General features: G+C 47.9%; 1 protein-coding gene across 1 annotated transcript in view; it reads right to left on the reverse strand.

Moving 5' to 3' along the window:
• Nucleotides 1-710: 710 nt before the first annotated feature.
• Nucleotides 711-24252, reverse strand: part of LOC135525083 (tyrosine-protein kinase RYK) — a 41443-nt gene continuing 17901 nt past the window's right edge. The window contains exons 5-8 of the mRNA XM_064952838.1: nt 11499-11608; nt 8874-9033; nt 5419-5555; nt 711-2853 (exon numbers count right to left, since the gene is read on the reverse strand). Of these exons, the coding sequence (XP_064808910.1) occupies nt 2742-2853; nt 5419-5555; nt 8874-9033; nt 11499-11608 (519 nt within the window). The 3' untranslated portion in view covers nt 711-2741. The remainder of the gene's footprint in view (nt 2854-5418; nt 5556-8873; nt 9034-11498; nt 11609-24252) is intronic.

Here is a 24252-nt window from a genome sequence, read left to right on the forward strand (position 1 = left end):
GCTGTTACACCAGATTCTGACCTTCATTTAATTCCCTCCTAATTCCACCACCGTTACACACCCGGAAACCATGAATAAATTCGAGCAAACATACCGGTTCCAAGCAGGAAAAACGTGATTTTATTTTTTCCTGATAAGAAATAACACCCATCTCCACTGTAATTTACTACTCGATAAGAGATATTGATAACAGCTAGGTAAAGGAGTCATCCGTTTGGAGAAGGGAATTGGAGATGTAAATGACACTTGTTTTAGATCTATTTTACCTTGTAAAACTCTGGAGACAAATGTAAACCCAGTCTCATAGCAGCAAACTAAAGCATATCAACTTTTCCCGCAGTAAAGTCTATGAAATGCTGTGCCTTTACAACTTGGGTAGAAAATGTGTCGACCCTTATAGGCTTCTGCAGCCAGCGCTGACAGTTGGCCAGCTTGTGGGAGAGTTTTCAACGGTTGAATAAAATCTATTCATCGCGCAAGGGAACCAGGGCCCCGCAAAGCCCATTTACACACCTCCGTAAGGTAAGTCCAAGTCCACATCCACGTCCTAAGTCTGAATCGGGCCCTTATAGTGAACTACTTCGTACCAGAGCTCTATGGGCCCAAAGTAGTGCGCGAAAGTGAAGTAGTAAAAGTAAAAGTAAAAGTGAAGATGAACCAGTCTTTGAAATTAAATGAGTCAAACTACATATCAAAACAGACCACATGAATAAGAAAAATGAAAAGCCTGTTTATTTTCAAGGTTCCCGTTTAATTTGTATGAATTTCAGTTGACAGAATGAACACCCTTAAATTTAACATGCAGTGATTTTAAAGACAAATCAGACAGATTTTAGATGTGAAAATAAGATTAGGCCAAGATGTTGCCAGGTTGGTGTGATATTGTTCTGGTCAAAGGGCTCAGCATGAACAAGCAACACGTCACGCCTTGGACCAGAGCTTGGCCATAATGTTGCCAGGTTGGTGTGATATTGTTCTGGTCAAAGGGCTCAGCATGAACAAGCAGCACGTCACGCCTTGGACCAGAGCTTGGCCATAATGTTGCCAGGTTGGTGTGATATTGCTCTGGTCAAAGGGCTCAGCATGAACAAGCAGCACATCACGCCTTGGACCAGAGCTTGACCATAATGTTGCCAGGTTGGTGTGATATTGCTCTGGTCAAAGGGCTCAGCATGAACAAGCAGCACGTCGCGCCTTGGACCAGAGCTTGGGCATAATGTTGCCAAGTTGGTGTGATATTGTTCTGGTCAAAGGGCTCAGCATGAACAAGCAGCACGTCACGCCTTGGACCAGAGCTTGGCCATAACGTTGCCAGGTTGGTAATGTAGTTGCCAGATTGGCAGTTATTCAGATATTCACAGTGATTATTAGTGTTCTAGTATAAATGAATATTTTCTCATTCTCAAAACAGCGTGTGTTTGGGAAACCTGGGTTTTTGTTCTGACAGAACCGTCAAAGTCAAAAAACAAGGAAGAATAACAACAATAACAACAATAATAATAATAATGATGAAAACCTTGTTAGATATTCCTTACTCAGATATTTGTGAGATTGGAATTGACAGTTGTGATAATGAACATCCAAAAGGAGAACAATGGTGGATAACACCATCCATTAGCATACATCTCTGAAATCCATTAGCGGTATGTAGTGTACCGGCGCAGTCCTGTAGCAGGCACCCAGGCTGGTCGACTGACTTGAACAGATGCTGAGGAGATCAGTGTCGTCAGCTACGCTCGTCGCTCCAATGGCATGTCTCCCAAGGAAGAGGGAAACCAATGTGTGTAAGTACAAATGTTCAGTAGGGTCCTTCAGGTGGAGATCAGCAACAGACGAGACGAGTCATTATCCAAAAGATGTCCAGCAGATTAGATCTGCCTCGGCCTTGGCGTCTGACCGTGTCGATCCCCCGAGAAAGCCTGCCGTACCGACCTTGAGTTGATCACGCCATGACAGAAAGAAACAAGCATCTCTATAGTAAACAGACAAAGCTCTATCCAAGTCCCAAAACGCCACCCTATTCCCTATATAGTGCACCACATTAGACCAGAGGTCTATGTGGAGGCCAATGTAGGGGACGAGGGTGCAATTTGAGAAGCAAACCCTCTGTCCACTTTTGGTACCCTACACACTGTACTGTACATTAAAGCTTAATCTGGTGTGTTGTCATCCTCGCACTGAAAACAGATCTACAACCACAACTGAACATCTCTAATTCTCTAAAACACAACAACAACAACAACAACAACAAAAACAACATATTAGCATGGTGTGTCTTTAAAAACAGGTCCTCAGAGCGTAGTCGTTTAGGAAAATGGCGGCAACGACTTGTTGGCACATTTTTTTTTACCAAAAGAGTGATGTGTGCAGTGACGTCCATGTGGGGTTTTCTTTCATGGTATAGATCTATTCTTGTGATGCATGCTGGGAAATATGACAACCTCAGAAAGAGAATCCTTGGTACTTGGCTGAGAGAACAGCTTGAAGCCTCCACAAATCCCCAGAAATACCAATTATTTCCACTTCGACGACACAACGGAAATGTGATCCAACTACGTACAAAAAAAATACAAAAAATCTATCCTTTACAAAACATTGTCATGACGATGAAAGTCTGTGCTTTCTTTTTAATAAGGCACAAGGTTTGTAAATGTATTCCTCGTGGTGATTAGTGCTGTTCAGTAACTCCTGGGCCTGCTGGTCCTTCGGGCCTGGTCCGTACAGAAGCCTGAGGCTAGATTTTACACGTATGCCCCCAACGCTGCATGGAACTCCGTCAGACACTGGACCAGCTGTTGGAACTTAGGCCTCTCCTCTGGATCAAGGGCCCAGCAACACGCCATCACCGCAAACCTACAGAGAGAACGAGGGAGAGAGAGAAAAACAGAGAACTAGCTAGGTCAGCAAGGGCACTCACACAAGCCATTTAGACCAGTTCATCGCACAGTGTATGTTGAATCAAAACCCAGAAGGACTTCAAAATGTGATCTAAATAGCACAACACGTACAAACAATGTTTTCAAAATCTGCTGATCACATAGCAATATTTGGGAATTTAAGGCTCACAGTCCCAATACCATCATTGGGACAGTACCACAGGTTACCATAGCATCATTGGGACAGTACCACAGGTTACCATAGCATCATTGGGGCAGTACCACAGGTTACCATAGCATCATTGGGGCAGTACCACAGGTTACCATACCATTATTGGGGCAGTACCACAGGTTACCATAGCTTCATTGGGGCAGTACCACAGGTTACCATAGCATCATTGGGGCAGTACCACAGGTTACCATAGCATCATTGGGGCAGTACCACAGGTTACCATACCATCATTGGGGCAGTACCACAGGTTACCATAGCTTCATTGGGGCAGTACCACAGGTTACCATACCATTATTGGGGCAGTACCACAGGTTACCATACCATCATTGGGGCAGTACCACAGGTTACCATAGCATCATTGGGGCAGTACCACAGGTTACCATACCATCATTGGGGCAGTACCACAGGTTACCATAGCATCATTGGGGCAGTACCACAGGTTACCATAGCATCATACCTGCATCCCTCAAGGTCTATTCTTCTCTATTTTGGTGGAAAGATCCAATTCAACACTGTTTCTGAAGCATGTTCAGCTCCCTCGATAACTGTCGTTACAGCATCTCCTCTGCTGGTGGCCGCTCATCCAACTGTCTTGGGGACAATAAACGGCAAGCGGCCACAGGTGGGATCCCAAATGCCACACTATTCCCTAATTAGGTCGCTGGTCGAGCCCTGACCCTTTGTGGTTCCTTCCGTGCGTTCCAAATGGCCCCCTATGCCCTACAGGTCATTACGTTTGACACTACATAGTGCACTTCATAGGCTATAGGGTGGAATTTGGAACGCATGGCAGGAACCACAAGGTCAGGGTAAGACGCAGTAATGAATGATGTTGATAGATGGACGACTGGCTGCTGCTGGGCTGTAACGGTCCATAAAACATGTAAACAGAGACTCCTTGTGTGTCCATCTGGAGGGTTCCCACAGTCAACCCTGTGGAGGGTTCCCACAGTCAACCATCTGGAGGGTTCCCACAGTCAACCATGTGGAGGGTTCCCACATTCAACCCTGTGGAGGGTTCCCACAGTCAACCCTGTGGAGGGTTCCCACAGTCAATCCTGTGGAGGGTTCCCACATTCAACCCTGTGGAGGGTTCCCACAGTCAATCCTGTGGAGGGTTCCCACAGTCAATCCTGTGGAGGGTTCCCACAGTCAATCCTGTGGAGGGTTCCCACAGTCAACCCTCTGTCTGGAGGGTTCCCACAGTCAACCCTGTGGAGGGTTCCCACAGTCAACCCTGTGGAGGGTTCCCACAGTCAACCATCTGGAGGGTTCCTACAGTCAACCCTGTGGAGGGTTCCTACAGTCAACCCTGTGGAGGGTTCCCTACAGTCAACCCTCTGTCTGGAGGGTTCCTACAGTCAACCCGGTGGACGGTTCCCACATTCAACCCTGTGGAGGGTTCCCACAGTCAACCCTGTGGAGGGTTCCCTACAGTCAACCCTCTGTCTGGAGGGTTCCCACAGTCAACCATGTGGAGGGTTCCCACAGTCAATCCTCTGTCTGGAGGGTTCCCACAGTCAACCCTCTGTCTGGAGGGTTCCCACAGTCAACCATCTGGAGGGTTCCCACAGTCAACCATCTGGAGGGTTCCCACAGTCAACCCTCTGGAGGGTTCCCACAGTCAACCCTCTGGAGGGTTCCCACAGTCAACCCTCTGGAGGGTTCCCACAGTCAACCCTCTGGAGGGTTCCCACAGTCAACCCTCTGGAGGGTTCCCACAGTCAACCATGTGGAGGGTTCCCTACAGTCAACCCTCTGTCTGGAGGGTTCCCACAGTCAACCATGTGGAGGGTTCCCACAGTCAACCCTCTGTCTGGAGGGTTCCCACAGTCAACCCTCTGTCTGGAGGGTTCCCACAGTCAACCCTCTGTCTGGAGGGTTCCCACAGTCAACCCTCTGTCTGGAGGGTTCCCACAGTCAACCCTCTGTCTGGAGGGTTCCCACAGTCAACCATCTGGAGGGTTCCCACAGTCAACCATCTGGAGGGTTCCCACAGTCAACCATCTGGAGGGTTCCCACAGTCAACCCTCTGGAGGGTTCCCACAGTCAACCCTCTGGAGGGTTCCCACAGTCAACCCTCTGGAGGGTTCCCACAGTCAACCCTCTGGAGGGTTCCCACAGTCAACCCTCTGGAGGGTTCCCACAGTCAACCCTGTGGAGGGTTCCCACAGTCAACCATGTGGAGGGTTCCCACAGTCAACCATGTGGAGGGTTCCCACAGTCAACCATGTGGAGGGTTCCCTACAGTCAACCCGTTGTGTTTCAGTTAAATCGGGACAGTTGATTGGCCCCAGCTTTTTTACTTACAGTTCATCGGGACAATTGATTGGCTGTGCTATTCTGTATCCATCCTTCAGATAGGCTGCCATCTCGAAGGGGTCGATGTCGACGTAGGGGGTCTGTCCCAAGGTCATCAACTCCCACAGGGTCACACCAAACGCCCACTGAGGAACAGGGACAAGGTCGGAGGTTAGACAACATGCTCAGAGGTTATAGGTCAGACCACAGACTATAGAAATAAAAATGACTAGAATGTATGTCTGAGGGGTTTTTCTCATTCTAGTATTTCTATTAATTTGGGATGGACAGTCATCCATATGACCAACAAGACAGGATGACACATACAGTAAGTCATATGTATTGTGTAGCATCTCTACTGATCATTGTTTCTGTGCAACATTAGCTACACATGTAGGCAGACGAACACAAACTAGGACTTGGAGACAGCTGGACACCAAAACACAAAGTATCTGCAATACATTATAATCAGGTTGTATTGTGTTACAGCAATGCGTTATGTCAAGGTGTCTTGGTGTGTCTCGGTGTGAGATCAGTGTCAAGGAAAGTCATGTTTTGTCCAGCCTGCACAGCACCAACGGTTTGAACAAAGCATTCCACTGACACAAAGCAAGGAAATATAGACGGAAATATGTACACCAACTTGAGAAAACATTGTTGTTAAAAGTTTTTGATAAGGGCCGTCTCCCTCTGGACGCTGCAGTGCTTGGAAACAGGAAGACATCAGAACCATAGCAGCTACTGGCTACAACTCTCCACATACTGAATCAATCTAACTTCAGCTTTTAATCAATTTCCTATTTTCAAACAACAGAACACGAGAAGACTAGTCCAGTAGAGTATAAATATGAACGGCAATCATATAAACATAATTATGGTTTTGGAACCAAGTCACCGATTCATTCATCAGTCATCTTCAGAAGATTGGCCAGTGTTCTACAAAGACCATAAAACAATGGGAGTTCAACCAGAAGCTCATTGGGAGAGGTAGACAGACTTGAGACACACGCTCTGTGAAAAATATCCCTCTGACATCAATGAAAGATTTAGGAGATCTTCTTATCTTCACTCTGTCTTCACTGAGGTTTTATCTTCACCACGTGACTCAGAAGGAAACAGTGACGACTACCAGCACTTGAGAGTCATCGTGATGTGACTGTGTGTGTGTGTGTAACTCTGGTTCATTAACAGTAACGTGTGTGTCGTAACCTATGACCCAGCGAGCTTCAGAGGAAGTCCTGGCAGGGAGTGGATAATATAAAGAGAGGGAGGGGTGAGGAGGGAGGGGGGTGATTTAAAGAGAGGGAGGGGATGATTTAACCCCAGAGGGAGGGGTGAGAAGGGAGGGAGGGGTGTGGAAGGAGGGAGGGGATGATTTAAAGAGGGAAGGGATGAGGAAGGAGGGGTGAGGAGGAGGGAGGGGATGAGGAGGGAGGGATGAGGAAGGATGAGGAGGGGGAGGGGAGGGGGGATGAGGAGGGAGGGAGGGATGATTTAAAGAGGGAAGGGATGAGGAAGGAGGGGTGAGGAGGGAGGGGGATGATTTAAAGAGAGGGAGGGGTGATTTAACCCCAGAGGGAGGGGGGTGTGAGGAGGGAGGGAGGGAGGGGTGTGGAGGGAGGGGTGTGGAAGGAGGGAGGGAGGGGTGTGGAAGGAGGGAGGGAGGGGTGGGGAAGGAGGGAGGGAGGGGTGTGGAAGGAGGGAGGGAGGGGTGTGGAAGGAGGGAGGGAGGGGTGTGGAAGGAGGGAGGGGGTGGAAGGAGGGAGGGAGGGGTGTGGAAGGAGGGAGGGGGTGGAAGGAGGGAGGGGTGTGGAAGGAGGGAGGGGGTGCGGAGCGAGGGAGGGGTACGGAGCGAGGGAGGGGTGCGGAGCGAGGGAGGGGTGCGGAGCGAGGGCAACAGAGCCACAGTAGGAATGAGGAGGTCAGGTATGAGGGAAGTCTGGCTCATTCTATAAATATAGAATCCCATGAAACCTGAGCTAGCTTCCTGACTGTCTACAGTAGCTTCCTGACTGTCTACAGTAGCTTCCTGACTGTCTACAGTAGCTTCCTGACTGTCTACAGTAGCTTCCTGACTGTCTACAGTAGCTTCCTGACTGTCTACAGTAGCTTCCTGATTGTCTACAGTAGCTTCCTGACTGTCTACAGTAGCTTCCTGACTGTCTACAGTAGCTTCCTGACTGTCTACAGTAGCTTCCTGACTGTCTACAGTAGCTTCCTGACTGTCTACAGTAGCTTCCTGACTGTCTACAGTAGCTTCCTGACTGTCTACAGTAGCTTCCTGACTGTCTACAGTAGCTTCCTGACTGTCTACAGTAGCTTCCTGACTGTCTACAGTAGCTTCCTGACTGTCTACAGTAGCTTCCTGACTGTCTACAGTAGCTTCCTGACTGTCTACAGTAGCTTCCTGACTGTCTACAGTAGCTTCCTGACTGTCTACAGTAGCTTCCTGATTGTCTACAGTAGCTTCCTGACTGTCTACAGTAGCTTCCTGACTGTCTACAGTAGCTTCCTGACTGTCTACAGTAGCTTCCTGATTGTCTACAGTAGCTTCCTGACTGTCTACAGTAGCTTCCTGACTGTCTACAGTAGCTTCCTGATTGTCTACAGTAGCTTCCTGACTGTCTACAGTAGCTTCCTGATTGTCTACAGTAGCTTCCTGACTGTCTACAGTAGCTTCCTGATTGTCTACAGTAGCTTCCTGACTGTCTACAGTAGCTTCCTGACTGTCTACAGTAGCTTCCTGAGTAGCTTCCTGACTGTCTACAGTAGCTTCCTGATTGTCTACAGTAGCTTCCTGACTGTCTACAGTAGCTTCCTGACTGTCTACAGTAGCTTCCTGACTGTCTACAGTAGCTTCCTGACTGTCTACAGTAGCTTCCTGACTGTCTACAGTAGCTTCCTGACTGTCTACAGTAGCTTCCTGACTGTCTACAGTAGCTTCCTGATTGTCTACAGTAGCTTCCTGACTGTCTACAGTAGCTTCCTGACTGTCTACAGTAGCTTCCTGACTGTCTACAGTAGCTTCCTGACTGTCTACAGTAGCTTCCTGACTGTCTACAGTAGCTTCCTGACTGTCTACAGTAGCTTCCTGACTGTCTACAGTAGCTTCCTGACTGTCTACAGTAGCTTCCTGACTGTCTACAGTAGCTTCCTGACTGTCTACAGTAGCTTCCTGACTGTCTACAGTAGCTTCCTGACTGTCTACAGTAGCTTCCTGACTGTCTACAGTAGCTTGCTGACTGTCTACAGTAGCTTCCTGACTGTCTACAGTAGCTTCCTGACTGTCTACAGTAGCTTCCTGACTGTCTACAGTAGCTTCCTGACTGTCTACAGTAGCTTCCTGATTGTCTACAGTAGCTTCCTGATTGTCTACAGTAGCTTCCTGACTGTCTACAGTAGCTTCCTGACTGTCTACAGTAGCTTGCATGTGTGTGTTTTTTTGTGTGTGTGTGTGTTCTCACCACATCACTAGCACTAGAAAAGTCATTGTTGAGCAGGCTCTCCAGGGCCATCCAGCGGACCGGCCTGTTCTCGTTGTCTCCCAGACAGTGGTAGTCCATAGGGAACAGGTCTCTGGACAGGGCGTTGTCACAGATCTTCACCTGCATGCTGTCGTCAATACTACCAGGGAGGAGGGGAGAACAAGGTTAACCTTCTACAATAGACTTTATATGACACGCAGCGAATACAATGGGTTGTAATCTTTACTGTGAAATGCTTCGAGACCTTCCCTGCGATGTAGAGTAACAAAATAATTATATTGTAACAAGAGGAATTAAATAAAATACACAAGAATAGAGCTATATACAGGAAGTACCAGATCAATGTGGATCTATATACAGGAAGTACCAGATCAATGTGGAGCTATAAACAGGAAGTACCAGATCAATGTGGATCTATATACAGGAAGTACCAGATCAATGTGGATCTATATACAGGGAGTACCAGATCAATGTGGATCTATATACAGGAAGTACCAGATCAATGTGGATCTATATACAGGAAGTACCAGATAAATGTGGAGCTATATACAGGAAGTACCAGATCAATGTGGATCTATATACAGGAAGTACCAGATCAATGTGGAGCTATATACAGGGAGTACCAGATCAATGTGGAGCTATATACAGGAAGTACCAGATCAATGTGGATCTATATACAGGGAGTACCAGATCAATGTGGATCTATATAGAGGGAGTACCAGATCAATGTGGAGTTATATACAGGAAGTACCAGATCAATGTGGAGCTATATACAGGAAGTACCAGATCAATGTGGAGCTATATACAGGAAGTACCAGTACCAGATCAATGTGGAGCTATATACAGGAAGTACCAGTACCAGACCAATGTGGAGCTATATACAGGAAGTACCAGATCAATGGGGAGCTATATACAGGAAGTACCAGATCAATGTGGAGCTATATACAGGAAGTACCAGATCAATGTGGAGCTATATACAGGAAGTACCAGATCAATGTGGAGCTATATACAGGAAGTACCAGATCAATGTGGAGCTATATACAGGAAGTACCAGATCAATGTGGAGCTATATACAGGAAGTACCAGTACCAGATCAATGTGGAGCTATATACAGGAAGTACCAGTACCAGACCAATGTGGAGCTATATACAGGAAGTACCAGATCAATGTGGAGCTATATACAGGAAGTACCAGATCAATGTGGAGCTATATACAGGAAGTACCAGATCAATGTGGAGCTATATACAGGAAGTACCAGATCAATGTGGATCTATATAGAGGGAGTTCCAGTACCAGATCAATGTGGAGCTATATACAGGAAGTACCAGATCAATGTGGATCTATATACAGGGAGTACCAGATCAATGTGGAGTTATATACAGGGAGTACCAGTACCAGATCAATGTGGAGCTATATACAGGAAGTACCAGTACCAGATCAATGTGGAGCTATATACAGGAAGTACCAGTACCAGACCAATGTGGAGCTATATACAGGAAGTACCAGATCAATGTGGAGCTATATACAGGAAGTACCAGATCAATGTGGATCTATATAGAGGGAGTGCCAGATCAATGTGGAGTTATATACAGGAAGTACCAGTACCAGATCAATGTGGAGCTATAAACAGGAAGTACCAGATCAATGTGGATCTATATACAGGAAGCACCAGATCAATGTGGAGCTATATACAGGAAGTACCAGATCAATGTGGAGTTATATACAGGAAGTACCAGATCAATGTGGAGCTATATACAGGAAGTACCAGTACCAGATCAATATGGAGCTATATACAGGAAGTACCAGACCAATGTGGAGCTATATACAGGAAGTACCAGATCAATGTGGAGCTATATACAGGAAGTACCAGATCAATGTGGAGCTATATACAGGAAGTACCAGATCAATGTGGACACTGTTGGAGATTTATTTAGAATTCAAGGCACACTTAACCAGCATGGCTACCACAGTATTCTGCAGCGTTACACCATCCCATCAGGTTTGCTCTTAATGGGACTCATTTGTTTTGAATTGAACCAATTGAGTTGGTTTGTGATGAGTTGGACCGCAGAGTGAAGGAAAAGCAGTCAACAAGTGCTCAGCAAATGTGGGAACTCCTTCAAGACTGTTGGAAAAGCATTCCAGGTGAAGCTGGTTGAGAGAATGCCAAGAGTGTCCAAAGCTGTCATCAAGGCAAAGGGTGGCTACTTTGAAGAATCTAAAATATATTTGGATTGGTTTAACACTTTTTTGGTTACTACATGATTCCATATGTGTTATTTCATAGTTTTGATGTCTTTACTATTATTTTCTACAATGTAGAAAATAGTAAAAACAATAGAAAAATCCTTGAATGAGTAGCCGTGTCCAAACTTCTAACTGGTATGTGTCTTATTGATCTAGAGCCAGGTACGCAATTTTCATATTTGTATCATCCATAATGACTAAATGGAACTAAATTAAACAAAACTTTTGGGTAGAACTCTTCGCAGAATATACAAATCCATCAACACTCAATACACAGTAGTTGATCCTCAACACTTCCTGTAGGTTTTAAAAAAATGGTATATATTAGCACGAGAAGGGCCGTCATGAGATACTCACACACAGTTCCTGGAGGCCAGGTCTTTGTGGATGACCTCTCTTCTGGCCAGGTAGCTCATCCCGCATGCTATCTGTATTGCCATGTGGACTAAGTCCTGCTGGGAGATGGCCTAGAGAGGGAGGAAAGAAGATAAGCACATATACATATATATCACGCACACACGCACACACACACACACACACACACACACACACACACACACACACACACACACACACACACACACACACACACACACACACACACACACACGGAGAGCAAGAGACACCGAGAGAAAGACAAATCAAATTGTATTTGTCACATGTACATGGTTAGCAGATGTTAATGCAGGTGTAGCGAAATACTTGTGCTTCTAGTTCCCGACAGTGCAGTAATATCTAACAAGTAATCTAACAGTTCCCCAACAACGACCTAATACACACAAATCTAAAGGGGTGAATGAGAATATGTACATGTAAGTATATGAGTGAGAGAAAGAGAGAAAGTCAGAGACCGAGGACTAGTCTGGTTGGTGAGCTTTTAAATCATTACAATTCCACCACACTGAGATTAAACCACCACTCCTACAGAGAATATTTTTTTTATTTTACCTTTATTTAATTAGGCAAGTCAGTTAAGAACAAATTCTTATTTTCAATGATGGCCTAGGAACAGTGGGTTAACTGCCTGTTCAGGGGCAGAACAACAGATTTGTACCTTGTCAGCTCGGGGGTTTGAACTTGCAACCTTCCGGTTTCTAGTCCAACTCTCTAACCACTAGGCTACCCTGCCACCCCTACAGAGAATAAACCACCATCCCTACAGAGAATAAACCACCACCCCTACAGAGAATAAACCACCACCCCTACAGAGAATAAACCACCACCCCTACAGAGAATAAACCACCACCCCTACAGAGAATAAACCACCCCTACAGAGAATAAACCACCCCTTCAGAGATAGAAAAGCACATCTCTGCACTAGGACTTATCGAGGAGGGTTTTTTGAAACACTAACATTTGAAACACTAACATTACAAAATGACTACCTTCTTGTAGCTATGAAGTTTTACAGACAGGGAGAGGGCCAATGGTCTGTTTAGGAGGGTGCCCCTGAGACAAGCCTGAATGACCCCTGGCTAGTACAGCAAAACAGATCCTGTGTCCCAAGTGGCACCCTATTCCCTACATAGTGCATTGCTTCTGACCAGGACCCATATGCTTTGGTCTAAAGTAATGCACTACGTAGGCAATAGGATGTCAATGGGGACGCACAATGTGTAGTGAGACAAGATGAAACAGTCTGCTTCACGACCATCCTACGATCCTGTCTGATTCGCCTGGGTGGCTTGACATCGGAGTTGAGACGTAGCTTAGCCTAGCGGTGTGTACATTAACAGCAAATCAGAGCTAATTACTGTAGCTTAGCCTAGCGGTGTGTACATTAACAGCAGGTCAGGGCTAAATACTGTAGCTTAGCCTAGCGGTGTGTACATTTAACAGCAAATCAGAGCTAATTACTGTAGCTTAGCCTAGCGGTGTGTACATTTAACAGCAAATCAGAGCTAATTACTGTAGCTTAGCCTAGCGGTGTGTACATTAACAGCAGACCAGGACTAACTACTGTAGCTTAGCCTAGCGGTGTGTACATTAACAACAGGTCAGGACTAACTACTGTAGCTTAGCCTAGCGGTGTGTACATTAACAACAGGTCAGGGCTAAATACTGTAGCTTAGCCTAGCGGTGTGTACATTAACAACAGGTCAGGACTAACTACTGTAGCTTAGCCTAGCGGTGTGTACATTAACAGCAGGTCAGGGCTAAATACTGTAGCTTAGCCTAGCGGTGTGTACATTAACAGCAGGTCAGGACTAAATACTGTAGCTTAGCCTAGCGGTTAACAGCAGACCAGGACTAACTACTGTAGCTTAGCATAACGGATGTCTATGTACATAAACATCTCGTGGTTCACTTAGAAAAATAACAGACAGCTATCAGATGACACGCTGCTAATACCCTGTAGAGAGGAGGTGTGTGTTAATACCCTGCAGAAAGGAGGTGTGTGTGTGTGTGTTAATACCCTGTAGAGAGGGGGTGTGTGTTAATACCCTGTAGAGAGGAGGTGTGTGTGTTAATACCCTGTAGAGAGGAGGTGTGTGTGTTAATACCCTGTAGAGAGGAGGTGTGTGTGTTAGTACCCTGTAGAGAGGGATGTGTGTGTGAATCCCCTGTAGAGAGGAGGTGTGTGTTTGAATCCCCTGTAGAGAGGGGTGTGTGTGTGAATCCCCTGTAGAGAGGAGGTGTGTGTTTGAATCCCCTGTAGAGAGGGGTGTGTGTGTGAATCCCCTGTAGAGAGGAGGTGTGTGTGTGAATCCCCTGTAGAGAGGAGGGTGTGTGTGAATCCCCTGTAGAGAGGAGGGTGTGTGTGAATCCCCTGTAGAGAGGAGGTGTGTGTGTGAATCCCTGTAGAGAGGAGGGTGTGTGTGAATCCCCTGTAGAGAGGTGTGTGTGTGAATCCCCTGTAGAGAGGTGGGTGTGTGTGAATCCCCTGTAGAGAGGAGGGTGTGTGTGAATCCCCTGTAGAGATGAGGTGTGTGTGTGAATCCCCTGTAGAGATGAGGTGTGTGTGTGAATCCCCTGTAGAGATGAGGTGTGTGTGTTAATACCCTGTAGAGAGGAGGTGTGTGTGTGAATCCCCTGTAGAGAGGAGGGTGTGTGTGAATCCCCTGTAGAGAGGAGGTGTGTGTGTTAATACCCTGTAGAGAGGAGGTGTGTGTTTGAATCCCCTGTAGAGATGAGGTGTGTGTGTTAATACCCTGTAGAGAGGAGGTGAGTGTTTGAATCCCCTGTAGAGAGGGGTGTGTGTGTGAATCCCTTGTAGAGAGGAGGTGTGTGTGTGAATCCCCTGTAGAGAGGAGGGTGTGTGTGAATCCCCTGTAGAGAGGAGGGTGTGTGTGAATCCCCTGTAGAGAGGAGGTGTGTGTGTTAATACCCTGTAGAGAGGAGGTGAGTGTGTTAATACCCTGTAGAGAGGAGGGTGTGTGTGAATCCCCTGTAGAGAGGAGGGTGTGTGTGAATCCCCTGTAGAGAGGAGGTGTGTGTGTGAATCCCCTGTAGAGAGGAGGGTGTGTGTGAATCCCCTGTAGAGAGGAGGTGTATGTGTTAATACCCTGTAGAGATGAGGTGTGTGTGTGAATCCCCTGTAGAGAGGAGGGTGTGTGTGAATCCCCTGTAGAGAGGAGGTGTGTGTGTTAATACCCTGTAGAGAGGAGGGTGTGTGTGAATCCCCTGTAGAGAGGAGGTGTGTGTGTTAATACCCTGTAGAGATGAGGTGTGTGTGTGAATCCCCTGTAGAGAGGAGGTGTATGTGTTAATACCCTGTAGAGATGAGGTGTGTGTGTGAATCCCCTGTAGAGAGGAGGGTGTGTGTGAATCCCCTGTAGAGAGGAGGTGTGTGTGTTAATACCCTGTAGAGAGGAGGTGTGTGTGTTAGTACCCTGTAGAGAGGGGTGTGTGTGTGAATCCCCTGTAGAGAGGAGGTGTGTGTGTGAATCCCCTGTAGAGAGGAGGTGTGTGTGTGAATCCCCTGTAGAGAGGAGGTGTGTGTGTGAATCCCCTGTAGAGAGGAGGGTGTGTGTGAATCCCCTGTAGAGAGGAGGGTGTGTGTGAATCCCCTGTAGAGAGGAGGGTGTGTGAATCCCCTGTAGAGAGGAGGTGTGTGTGTTAATACCCTGTAGAGAGGAGGGTGTGTGTGAATCCCCTGTAGAGAGGAGGTGTGTGTGTTAATACCCTGTAGAGAGGAGGTGTGTGTGTTAATTCCCTGTAGAGATGAGGTGTGTGTGTGAATCCCCTGTAGAGATGAGGTGTGTGTGTGAATCCCCTGTAGAGAGGAGGTGTGTGTTAATACCCTGTAGAGAGGAGGTGTGTGTGTTAATACCCTGTAGAGATGAGGTGTGTGTGTTAATACCCTGTAGAGAGGAGGTGTGTGTGTTAATACCCTGTAGAGAAAGACTAGCTCGTGCAGGAGCATGCCTCTTAGTGTTTATGTACACCATCAGGTCTTTGATGATCATTGTGGGCCCTGGACGCTCCGACGCACACAACAGAAAGACATTTCCAGCTGTTTAATGTGCTGTGATCTGATCTGATCTGTGATCTGATCTGGCAGCGTGACTCAACTCGTATTAACTGCAACATTGAAGCATTGTTAAACCACAAGGCAGGAAGCTTCAACCTGGACATAAGTCTCGCGCTCTAACCTGGGACAAAAAGGCATTTAGCCATAACGTTTGGCACTGATTTCAGATTTTTAATTAAAAGATGTCCTCCAGCGTAAAATAAATATATATATATATATATATATATATATATATATACACACACACACACACACTGGGATATACTATTCCAAGTATAAATACAGGAAAGCAAAAATACATTAAAAGGGAAAAAAAATTGTTTTGAAAAAATTTGTGCAAACTTCAAAGGGATACCTAGTCAGATGTACAACTGAATGCATTCAACTAAAATGTCTCTTCCACGTTTAACCCCTCTGAATCAGAGAGGGGCGGGGAGAAGAGCATTCAAAGAGTTGGCCTGATGGGACCCCGTGATGTCATCGACCCCCCCCCCCCCCCCGTTGCTTGAGGAACAATAGAGATCTAAAGAGGAAAGGCCCACTGGTGATGTCATGACACACCTGGACCACCTATTGAGATGTTCCCTTTGTTAAGGACGTCAGCTGTTAAAATGAAGTGAAAATGAGACTGGAGTGCCACTTTAAAATCAGGCCTGTGACGTAAACCTTCAACGTCATGGTAGAGAGACTGCGATAGAAGCTCCCAAAAGGGTTTTCCAGACACTTCAAGGTGCCTCCTGTACTGTATAATAGTGCACTACTTTTGAACAAAGCCCCAGGGTCAAAAGTAGTGCACTATATAGGAAAGAGTGTGCCACTTGTGATGTAGCCTCAGTATACCTATGATATACATGGCGTACACACTGACTTCCTGTAAGGTATGGACACTGACTTCCTGTAAGGTACGGACACTGACTTCCTGTAAGGTACGGACACTGACTTCCTGTAAGGTACGGGCACTGACTTCCTGTAAGGTACGGACACTGACTTCCTGTAAGGTACGGACACTGACTTCCTGTAAGGTATGGACACTGACTTCCTGTAAGGTACGGGCACTGACTTCCTGTAAGGTACGGGCACTGACTTCCTGTAAGGTACGGCCACTGACTTCCTGTAAGGTACGGGCACTGACTTCCTGTAAGGTACGGACACTGACTTCCTGTAAGGTACGGACACTGACTTCCTGTAAGGTACGGACACTGACTTCCTGTAAGGTACGGACACTGACTTCCTGTAAGGTACGGACACTGACTTCCTGTAAGGTACGGACACTGACTTCCTGTAAGGTACGGGCACTGACTTCCTGTAAGGTACGGGCACTGACTTCCTGTAAGGTACGGGCACTGACTTCCTGTAAGGTATGGACTGCATGACATGTCAAAATAAACAAACAAGGAAGCTAGGGGCCAACCAATGGTGAGTGTATTGTAGTATACACTGAGTGTACAAAACATTAGGAACACCTTCCTAATATTGACTTGTATCCCCCTTTGCCCTCAGAACAACCTCAATTCATCAGGTCATGAACTCTACAAGGTGTAGAAAGCGTTCCACAGAGATGCATGTTGACTCCAATGCTTCCCACAGTTGTGTCAAGTTGACTGGATGTCCTTTGGGTGATGGACCATTCTTGATACACACGGGAAACTGTTGAGCGTGAAAAACTCAGCAGAAATGTAGTTCTTGACAAACCGGTGCCCCTGGCACCTTCTACCATACCCCCGTTCAAAAGCACTTAAATATTTTGTCTTGCCCGTTCACCCTCTGAATGACACAGACACAATCCATGTATCAATTGTCTCAAGGCTTAAAAATCCTTCTTTAACCCGTCTCCTCCCCTTCATCTACACTGATTGAAGTGGATTTAACAAGTGGCATCAATAAGGGATCATTAGCTTTCACCTGGATTCTCCTGGTCAGTCTATATCATGGAAAGAACAGGTGTTCCTAATATTTTGTACACTCAGTGTCTTGTGTTCATGTTTATTACGACAGCAGCAGGGGAAAAACAACTTTATGAGTATGTCTGTCAGCCCAATACAATAACCTACAGAATATACAGAGGACGGATGGAGAATTCAAAGGTCTGGCGGTGGTCATGAACCATCCCAAAAATACATCATAAAGCTTCCTTCCGAGAAGGAAGCTTTAACTTGTGATTGAAAATGATTCGGTATGTTTTCGTTGCTGCGCCTTAATTAAAACAAAGCTTCTGTCTCCCGGTTTGAAAGATGTGTGTGTGTGTGTGTGTGTGTGTGTGTGTGTGTGTGTGTGTGTGTGTCGTACTCAAGACAGATTGATCGGTTGGATTTACATTACAGGCATATCAGAGGACGCCTGTGCTAAAGGATTAAAAGGACCCCTGGAGTTACCAAGCAAAAATGGGGTGATTGTCTCCTCATGGGAAACGGTCTCTACCCCTGGACTTCAGCTTAATACGCACTACACTAACGCACCACACTAACGCACCACACTAACGCACCACACCAACGGCACCACACCAACGCACTACACCAACGCACTACACCAACGCACTACACCAACGCACTACACCAACGCACTACACTAACGCACTACACCAACGCACTACACTAACGCACTACACTAACGGCACCACACTAACGCACTACACCAACGCACTACACCAACGCACTACACCAACGCACTACACTAACGCACTACACTAACGCACTACACTAACGCACTACACTAACGGCACCACACTAACGCACTACACAACGCACTACACTAACGCACTACACCGGTGGGAACGCACTGTGACACTAACGCACTGTGGTACACTAACGCACTACACTAACGCACTACACTAACGGCACCACACTAACGCACTACACTGGTAATGTTTGAACAATGGGTATCAGCGGTACACTGGCGGGATGACTGTGATACACTGGTGGGATGACTGGCGGGATGACTGTAGTACACTGGTAGGATGACTGGCGGGATGACTGTGGTACACTGGCGGGATGACTGGCGGGATGACTGTGGTACACTGGCGGGATGACTGGCGGGATGACATGACTGTGGTACACTGGCCGGGATGACTGGCGGGATGACTGTACACTGGCGGGATGACACTGGCGGGATGACTGGCGGGATGACTGTGGTGGCGGGACACTGGCGGGATGACTGTGGTACACTGGCGGGATGACTGTGCACTGGGGGATGACTGGATGAACACTGGCGGGATGACTGTGACTGTGGTACACTGGCGGGATGACTGGCGGGATGACTGTGGTACACTGGCGGGATGACTGGCGGGATGACACTGGTGGCGGGATGACTGTGGTACACTGGCGGGATGACTGTGGTACTGTGGGACTGGCGGGATGACTGGCGGGATGACTGTGATACACTGGCGGGATGACTGTGGTGATGACTGTGACACTGGCGGGATGACTGGCGGGATGACTGTGGTACACTGGCGGGATGACTGTGGTACACTGGCGGGATGACTGTGATACACTGGCGGGATGACTGGCGGGATGACTGTGGTACACTGGCGGGATGACTGTGGTACACTGGCGGGATGACTGGCGGGATGACTGGCGGGATGACACTGGTAATGACTTGACTGTGGTACACTGGCGGGATGACTGTGGTACACTGGCGGGATGACTGGCGGGATGGTACACTGGCGGGATGACTGTGGTACACTGGCGGGATGACTGTGACTGTACACTGGCGGGATGACTGTGACTGTGACACTGGCGGGATGACTGTGATACACTGGCGGGATGACTGGCGGGATGACTGGGCGGGATGACTGTGGTACATGACTGGCGGGATGACTGTGGTACACTGGCGGGATGACGGGATGACTGTGGTGACACTGGCGGGATGACTGTGGTACACTGGTACATGACTGTGGTACACTGGCGGGATGACTGGCGGGATGACTGTGGTACACTGGCGGGATGACTGTGACTACACTGGCGGGATGACTGTGGTACACTGGGGGATGACTGTGGTACACTGGCGGGATGACTGTGGTACGGGATGACTGTGATACACTGGCGGGATGACTGTGGATACACTGGCGGGATGACTGTGGTACACTGGGATGACTGTGATACACTGGGGGATGACTGGCGGGATGACTGTGGTACACTGGCGGGATGACTGTGGTACACTGGCGGGATGACTGTGATACACTGGCGGGATGACTGGCGGGATGACTGTGGTACACTGGCGGGATGACTGTGGTGACTGTGGTACACTGGCGGGATGACTGTGACTGTACACTGGCGGGATGACTGGCGGGATGACTGTGGTACACTGGCGGGATGACTGGCGGGATGACTGTGGTACACTGGCGGGATGACTGGGATGACTGTGGTACACTGGCGGGATGACTGTGTGTACACTGGCGGGATGACTGTGGTACACTGGCGGGATGACTGTGGTACACTGGGATGACTGTGGATGACTGTGGTACACTGGCGGGATGACTGTGGTACACTGGCGGGATGACACTGACTGTGGTACACTGGCGGGATGACTGTGGTACACTGGCGGGATGACTGTGGTACACTGGGCGGGATGACTGGCGGGATGACTGTGGTACACTGGCGGGATGACTGGCGGGATGACTGTGATACACTGGCGGGATGACTGTGATACACTGGCGGGATGACTGTAGGATGACTGTGGTACACTGGCGGGATGACTGTGGTACAATGACTGTGGACAATGGTGGGATAAACTGGGATACTGCGGGATGACTGTGGTACACCCTGTGATACACTGGCGGGATGACAATGACTGTGGCTGGCGGGATGCCACTGGCGGGATGACTGTGGTACACAAATCATCAAGGATGACCCACTGGTGGGATGACTGTGGTACACTGGCGGGATGACTGTGGTACCCTAACTCTGTATGACTGTGAACAATGACTGGCATGACCACTGGCGGGATGACTGATGACTGTGGTACATCCTGACCAACTGGCCTGGCGGGATGACCAGATACTGGCCTCCGCTGGTCTTCAATGACCAGGATGACTCGGGATGACTGATCATGACTGCCTCATTGCCTGTATCCTGGCGGGATGACTGGCGGGATGACGGGGTACACTGGCCGCGGGATGACTGTGGTACACTGATGACCATGACTGTGGTACCCTCATCACTGTGAACACTGGCTGTGGTACCCTAATGAACACTTGTGGTACACTGTGAGCATGACTGCCTTCACTGGCGGGATGACTGTGATCACTGGCCTGTGATACACTGGCGGGATGATCCTGGAAGGACGGGATGACTGACACTGGCGGGATGACTGTGTACACTGTGACTGAGGTTGCCTGGTCTGTGATTCTTTAAAATGACTATGACTTGGTACACTCACCATTTTAGATAAGCATGCTCCGTGGTACACTTCAAAAACACTGCAGGATGACTGTGATACAAGAACAGATGACAGCCCTGTGGTTCACTGGCGGGATGACAGACCTGACTGCCCTGACGACCATGACACAAAATGACATCCTGTGGTACACTGGATGACTGTGATACACTGGTGGGATTACTGCATCGAATACTGTCCCCGGGATGATATGCACTGGCGGGATGACTGTTCACTGGCGGGATGACTGTCACTGGATGACTGTGATACACGGCGGGATGACTCAGGATGACTGGGTACACTGCTAAGGCCATGACTTCTTCAGGCAGGATGAGTTTGCATCCTGTAGCTCCACTGGCGGGATGACTCCAAATGACTGGCGGGATGACTTGGTACACTGGGATGACTGTGAAGTCCATGGAGAACAATGACTGCACACTGGCGGGATGACTCCCGCTGACTGGCACTGCACTGAGGCTAGGCGGGAACACGGTCACCGGGATGACTGTGATAAATCCATGATGTACACTGGCGGGATGAAACTTCAACAATGACATTTCACTGGCGGGATGACGGCTGGCCTGTGCCTTGACCGGGATGACTGTGATACACTGGCGGGATGACTCCAACTGTGGTACTCGGGATGACCAACAGCACTCCTGCCCCGGGATGACTGCCACTGCATGCTTGACTGCGGTACACCAATGACCTCTCCATGACTGTTCTCCTTTACTGTGGTACCAAATCCAGATACTGCAGATGTCCTGAAACTGAGCTGCAAAACCTGGACCCGTACAAATCGGGAGCTGGGCTTGACAATCTGGACCCTCTATTTCTGAAACTATCCGACTGTGGTACACTGGCGGGATGACTATTGTCGCAACCCCTACTTACCAGCCTGTTCAACCTCTCTTTCATATCGTCTGAGATCCCCAAGACTGATTGTGAAAGCTGTGGTACCGCAGTCATCCCCCTCTTCAAAGGGGGAGACACCCTGGACCCAAACTGTTACAGTCCTATATCCATCCTGCCCTCCCTATCTAAGGTCTTGATAGCCAAGTCAACAAACAGGTCACTGACCATCTCGAATCCCACCGTGACCTTCTCCGCTGTGCAATCTGGTTTCCGAGCCGGTCATGGGTGCACCTCAGCCACACTCAAGGTACTAAACGATATCATAACCGCCATCGATAAAAGACAGTACTGTGCAGCCGTCTTCATCGACCTTGCCAAGGCTTTCGACTCTGTCAATCACCATATTCTTATCGGCAGACTCAGTAGCCTCGGTTTTTCGGATGACTGCCTTGCCTGGTTCACCAATGGCGGGATACTTTGCAGACAGAGTTCAGTGTGTCAAATCGGAGGGCATGCTGTCCGGTCCTCTGGCAGTCTCTATGGGGGTGCCACAGGGTTCAATTCTCGGGCCGACTCTTTTCTCTGTATATATCAATGATGTTGCTCTTGCTGCGGGCGATTCCCTGATCCACCTCTGACGCAGACGACACCATTCTATATACTTCCGGCCCGTCCTTGGACACTGTGCTATCTAACCTCCAAACGAGCTTCAATGCCATACAACACTCCTTCCGTGGCCTCCAACTGCTCTTAAACGCTAGTAAAACCAAATGCATGCTTTTCAACCGATCGCTGCCTGCACCAGCATGCCCGACGAGCATCACCACCCTGGATGGTTCCGACCTTGAACATGTGGACACCTATAAGTACCTAGGTGTCTGGCTAAACTGTAAACTCTCCTTCCAGACACATATCAAACATCTCCAATCGAAAATCAAATCAAGAGTCGGCTTTCTATTCCGCAACAAAGCCTCCCTCCTTCACTTACGCCTGCCAAACTTACCCTAGTAAAACTGACTATCCTACCGATCCTCGATGCCTGGTCATTCTTTAAAAGATGTCATCTACAAAATTGCCTCCAACACTCTACTCAGCAAACTGGATGCAGTTTATCACAGTGCCATCCGTTTTGTCACTAAAGCACCTTATACCACCCACCACTGCGACTTGTATGCTCTCGTCGGCTGGCCCTCGCTACATATTCCGCCCCCGCCAGACCCACTGGCTCCAGGTCATCTACAAGTCCATGCTAGGTAAAGCTCCGCCTTATCTCAGTTCACTGGTCACGATGGCAACACCCATCCGCCACGCGCTCCAGCAGGTGTATCTCACTGATCATCCCTAAAGCCAACACCTCATTTGGCCACCTTTCGTTCCAGTACTCTGCTGCCTGTGACTGGAACAATTGCAAAATCCCTGAAGTTGGAGACTTTGATCTCCCTCACCAACTTCAAACATGTGGTATCTGAGCAGCTAACCGATCGCTGCAGCTCTCTGTACATAGTCTATTGGTAAATAGCCAACCCATTTTCACCTACCTCATCACCACACTGTTTTTATTTATTTACTTTTCTGCTCTTTTGCACACCAGTATCTCTACCTGTACATGACCATCTGATCATTTATCACTCCAGTGCTAATCTGCAAAATTGTAATTATTCGCCTACCTCCTCATGCCTTTTGCACACGATGTATATAGACTCCCCTTTTTTGTACTGTGTTATTGACTTGTTAATTGTTTACTCCATGTGTAACTCTGTGTTGTCTGTTCACACTGCTAAGCTTTATCTTGGCCAGGTCGCAGTTGCAAATGAGAACTTGTTCTCAACTAGCCTACCTGGTTAAATAAAGGTGAAATAAAAAATAAAAAATAATAATAACTGTAGTACAATGGTTGGACAATGGTGGGATAACTGTAGTACAATGGTTGGACAATGGTGGGATGACTGTAGTACAATGGTTGGACAATGGTGGGATGACTGTAGTACAATGGTTGGACAATGGTGGGATAACTGTAGTACAATGGTTGGACAATGGTGGGATGACTGTAGTACAATGGTAGGACAATGGTGGGATAACTGTAGTACAATGGTGGGATAACTGTAGTACAATGGTGGGATGACTGTAGTACAATGGTTGGACAATGGTGGGATGACTGTAGTACAATGGTGGGATAACTGTAGGACAATGGTGGGATGACTGTAGTACAATGGTTGGACAATGGTGGGATGACTGTAGTACAATGGTAGGACAATGGTGGGATGACTGTAGTACAATGGTTGGACAATGGTGGGATGACTGTAGTACAATGGTTGGACAATGGTGGGATGACTGTAGTACAATGGTAGGACAATGGTGGGATGACTGTAGTACAATGGTTGGACAATGGTGGGATGACTGTATGGTTGGACA

The sequence above is a fragment of the Oncorhynchus masou genome, chromosome 31 (assembly GCF_036934945.1).
Source record: "Oncorhynchus masou masou isolate Uvic2021 chromosome 31, UVic_Omas_1.1, whole genome shotgun sequence".
Taxonomy (NCBI): domain Eukaryota; kingdom Metazoa; phylum Chordata; class Actinopteri; order Salmoniformes; family Salmonidae; genus Oncorhynchus; species Oncorhynchus masou.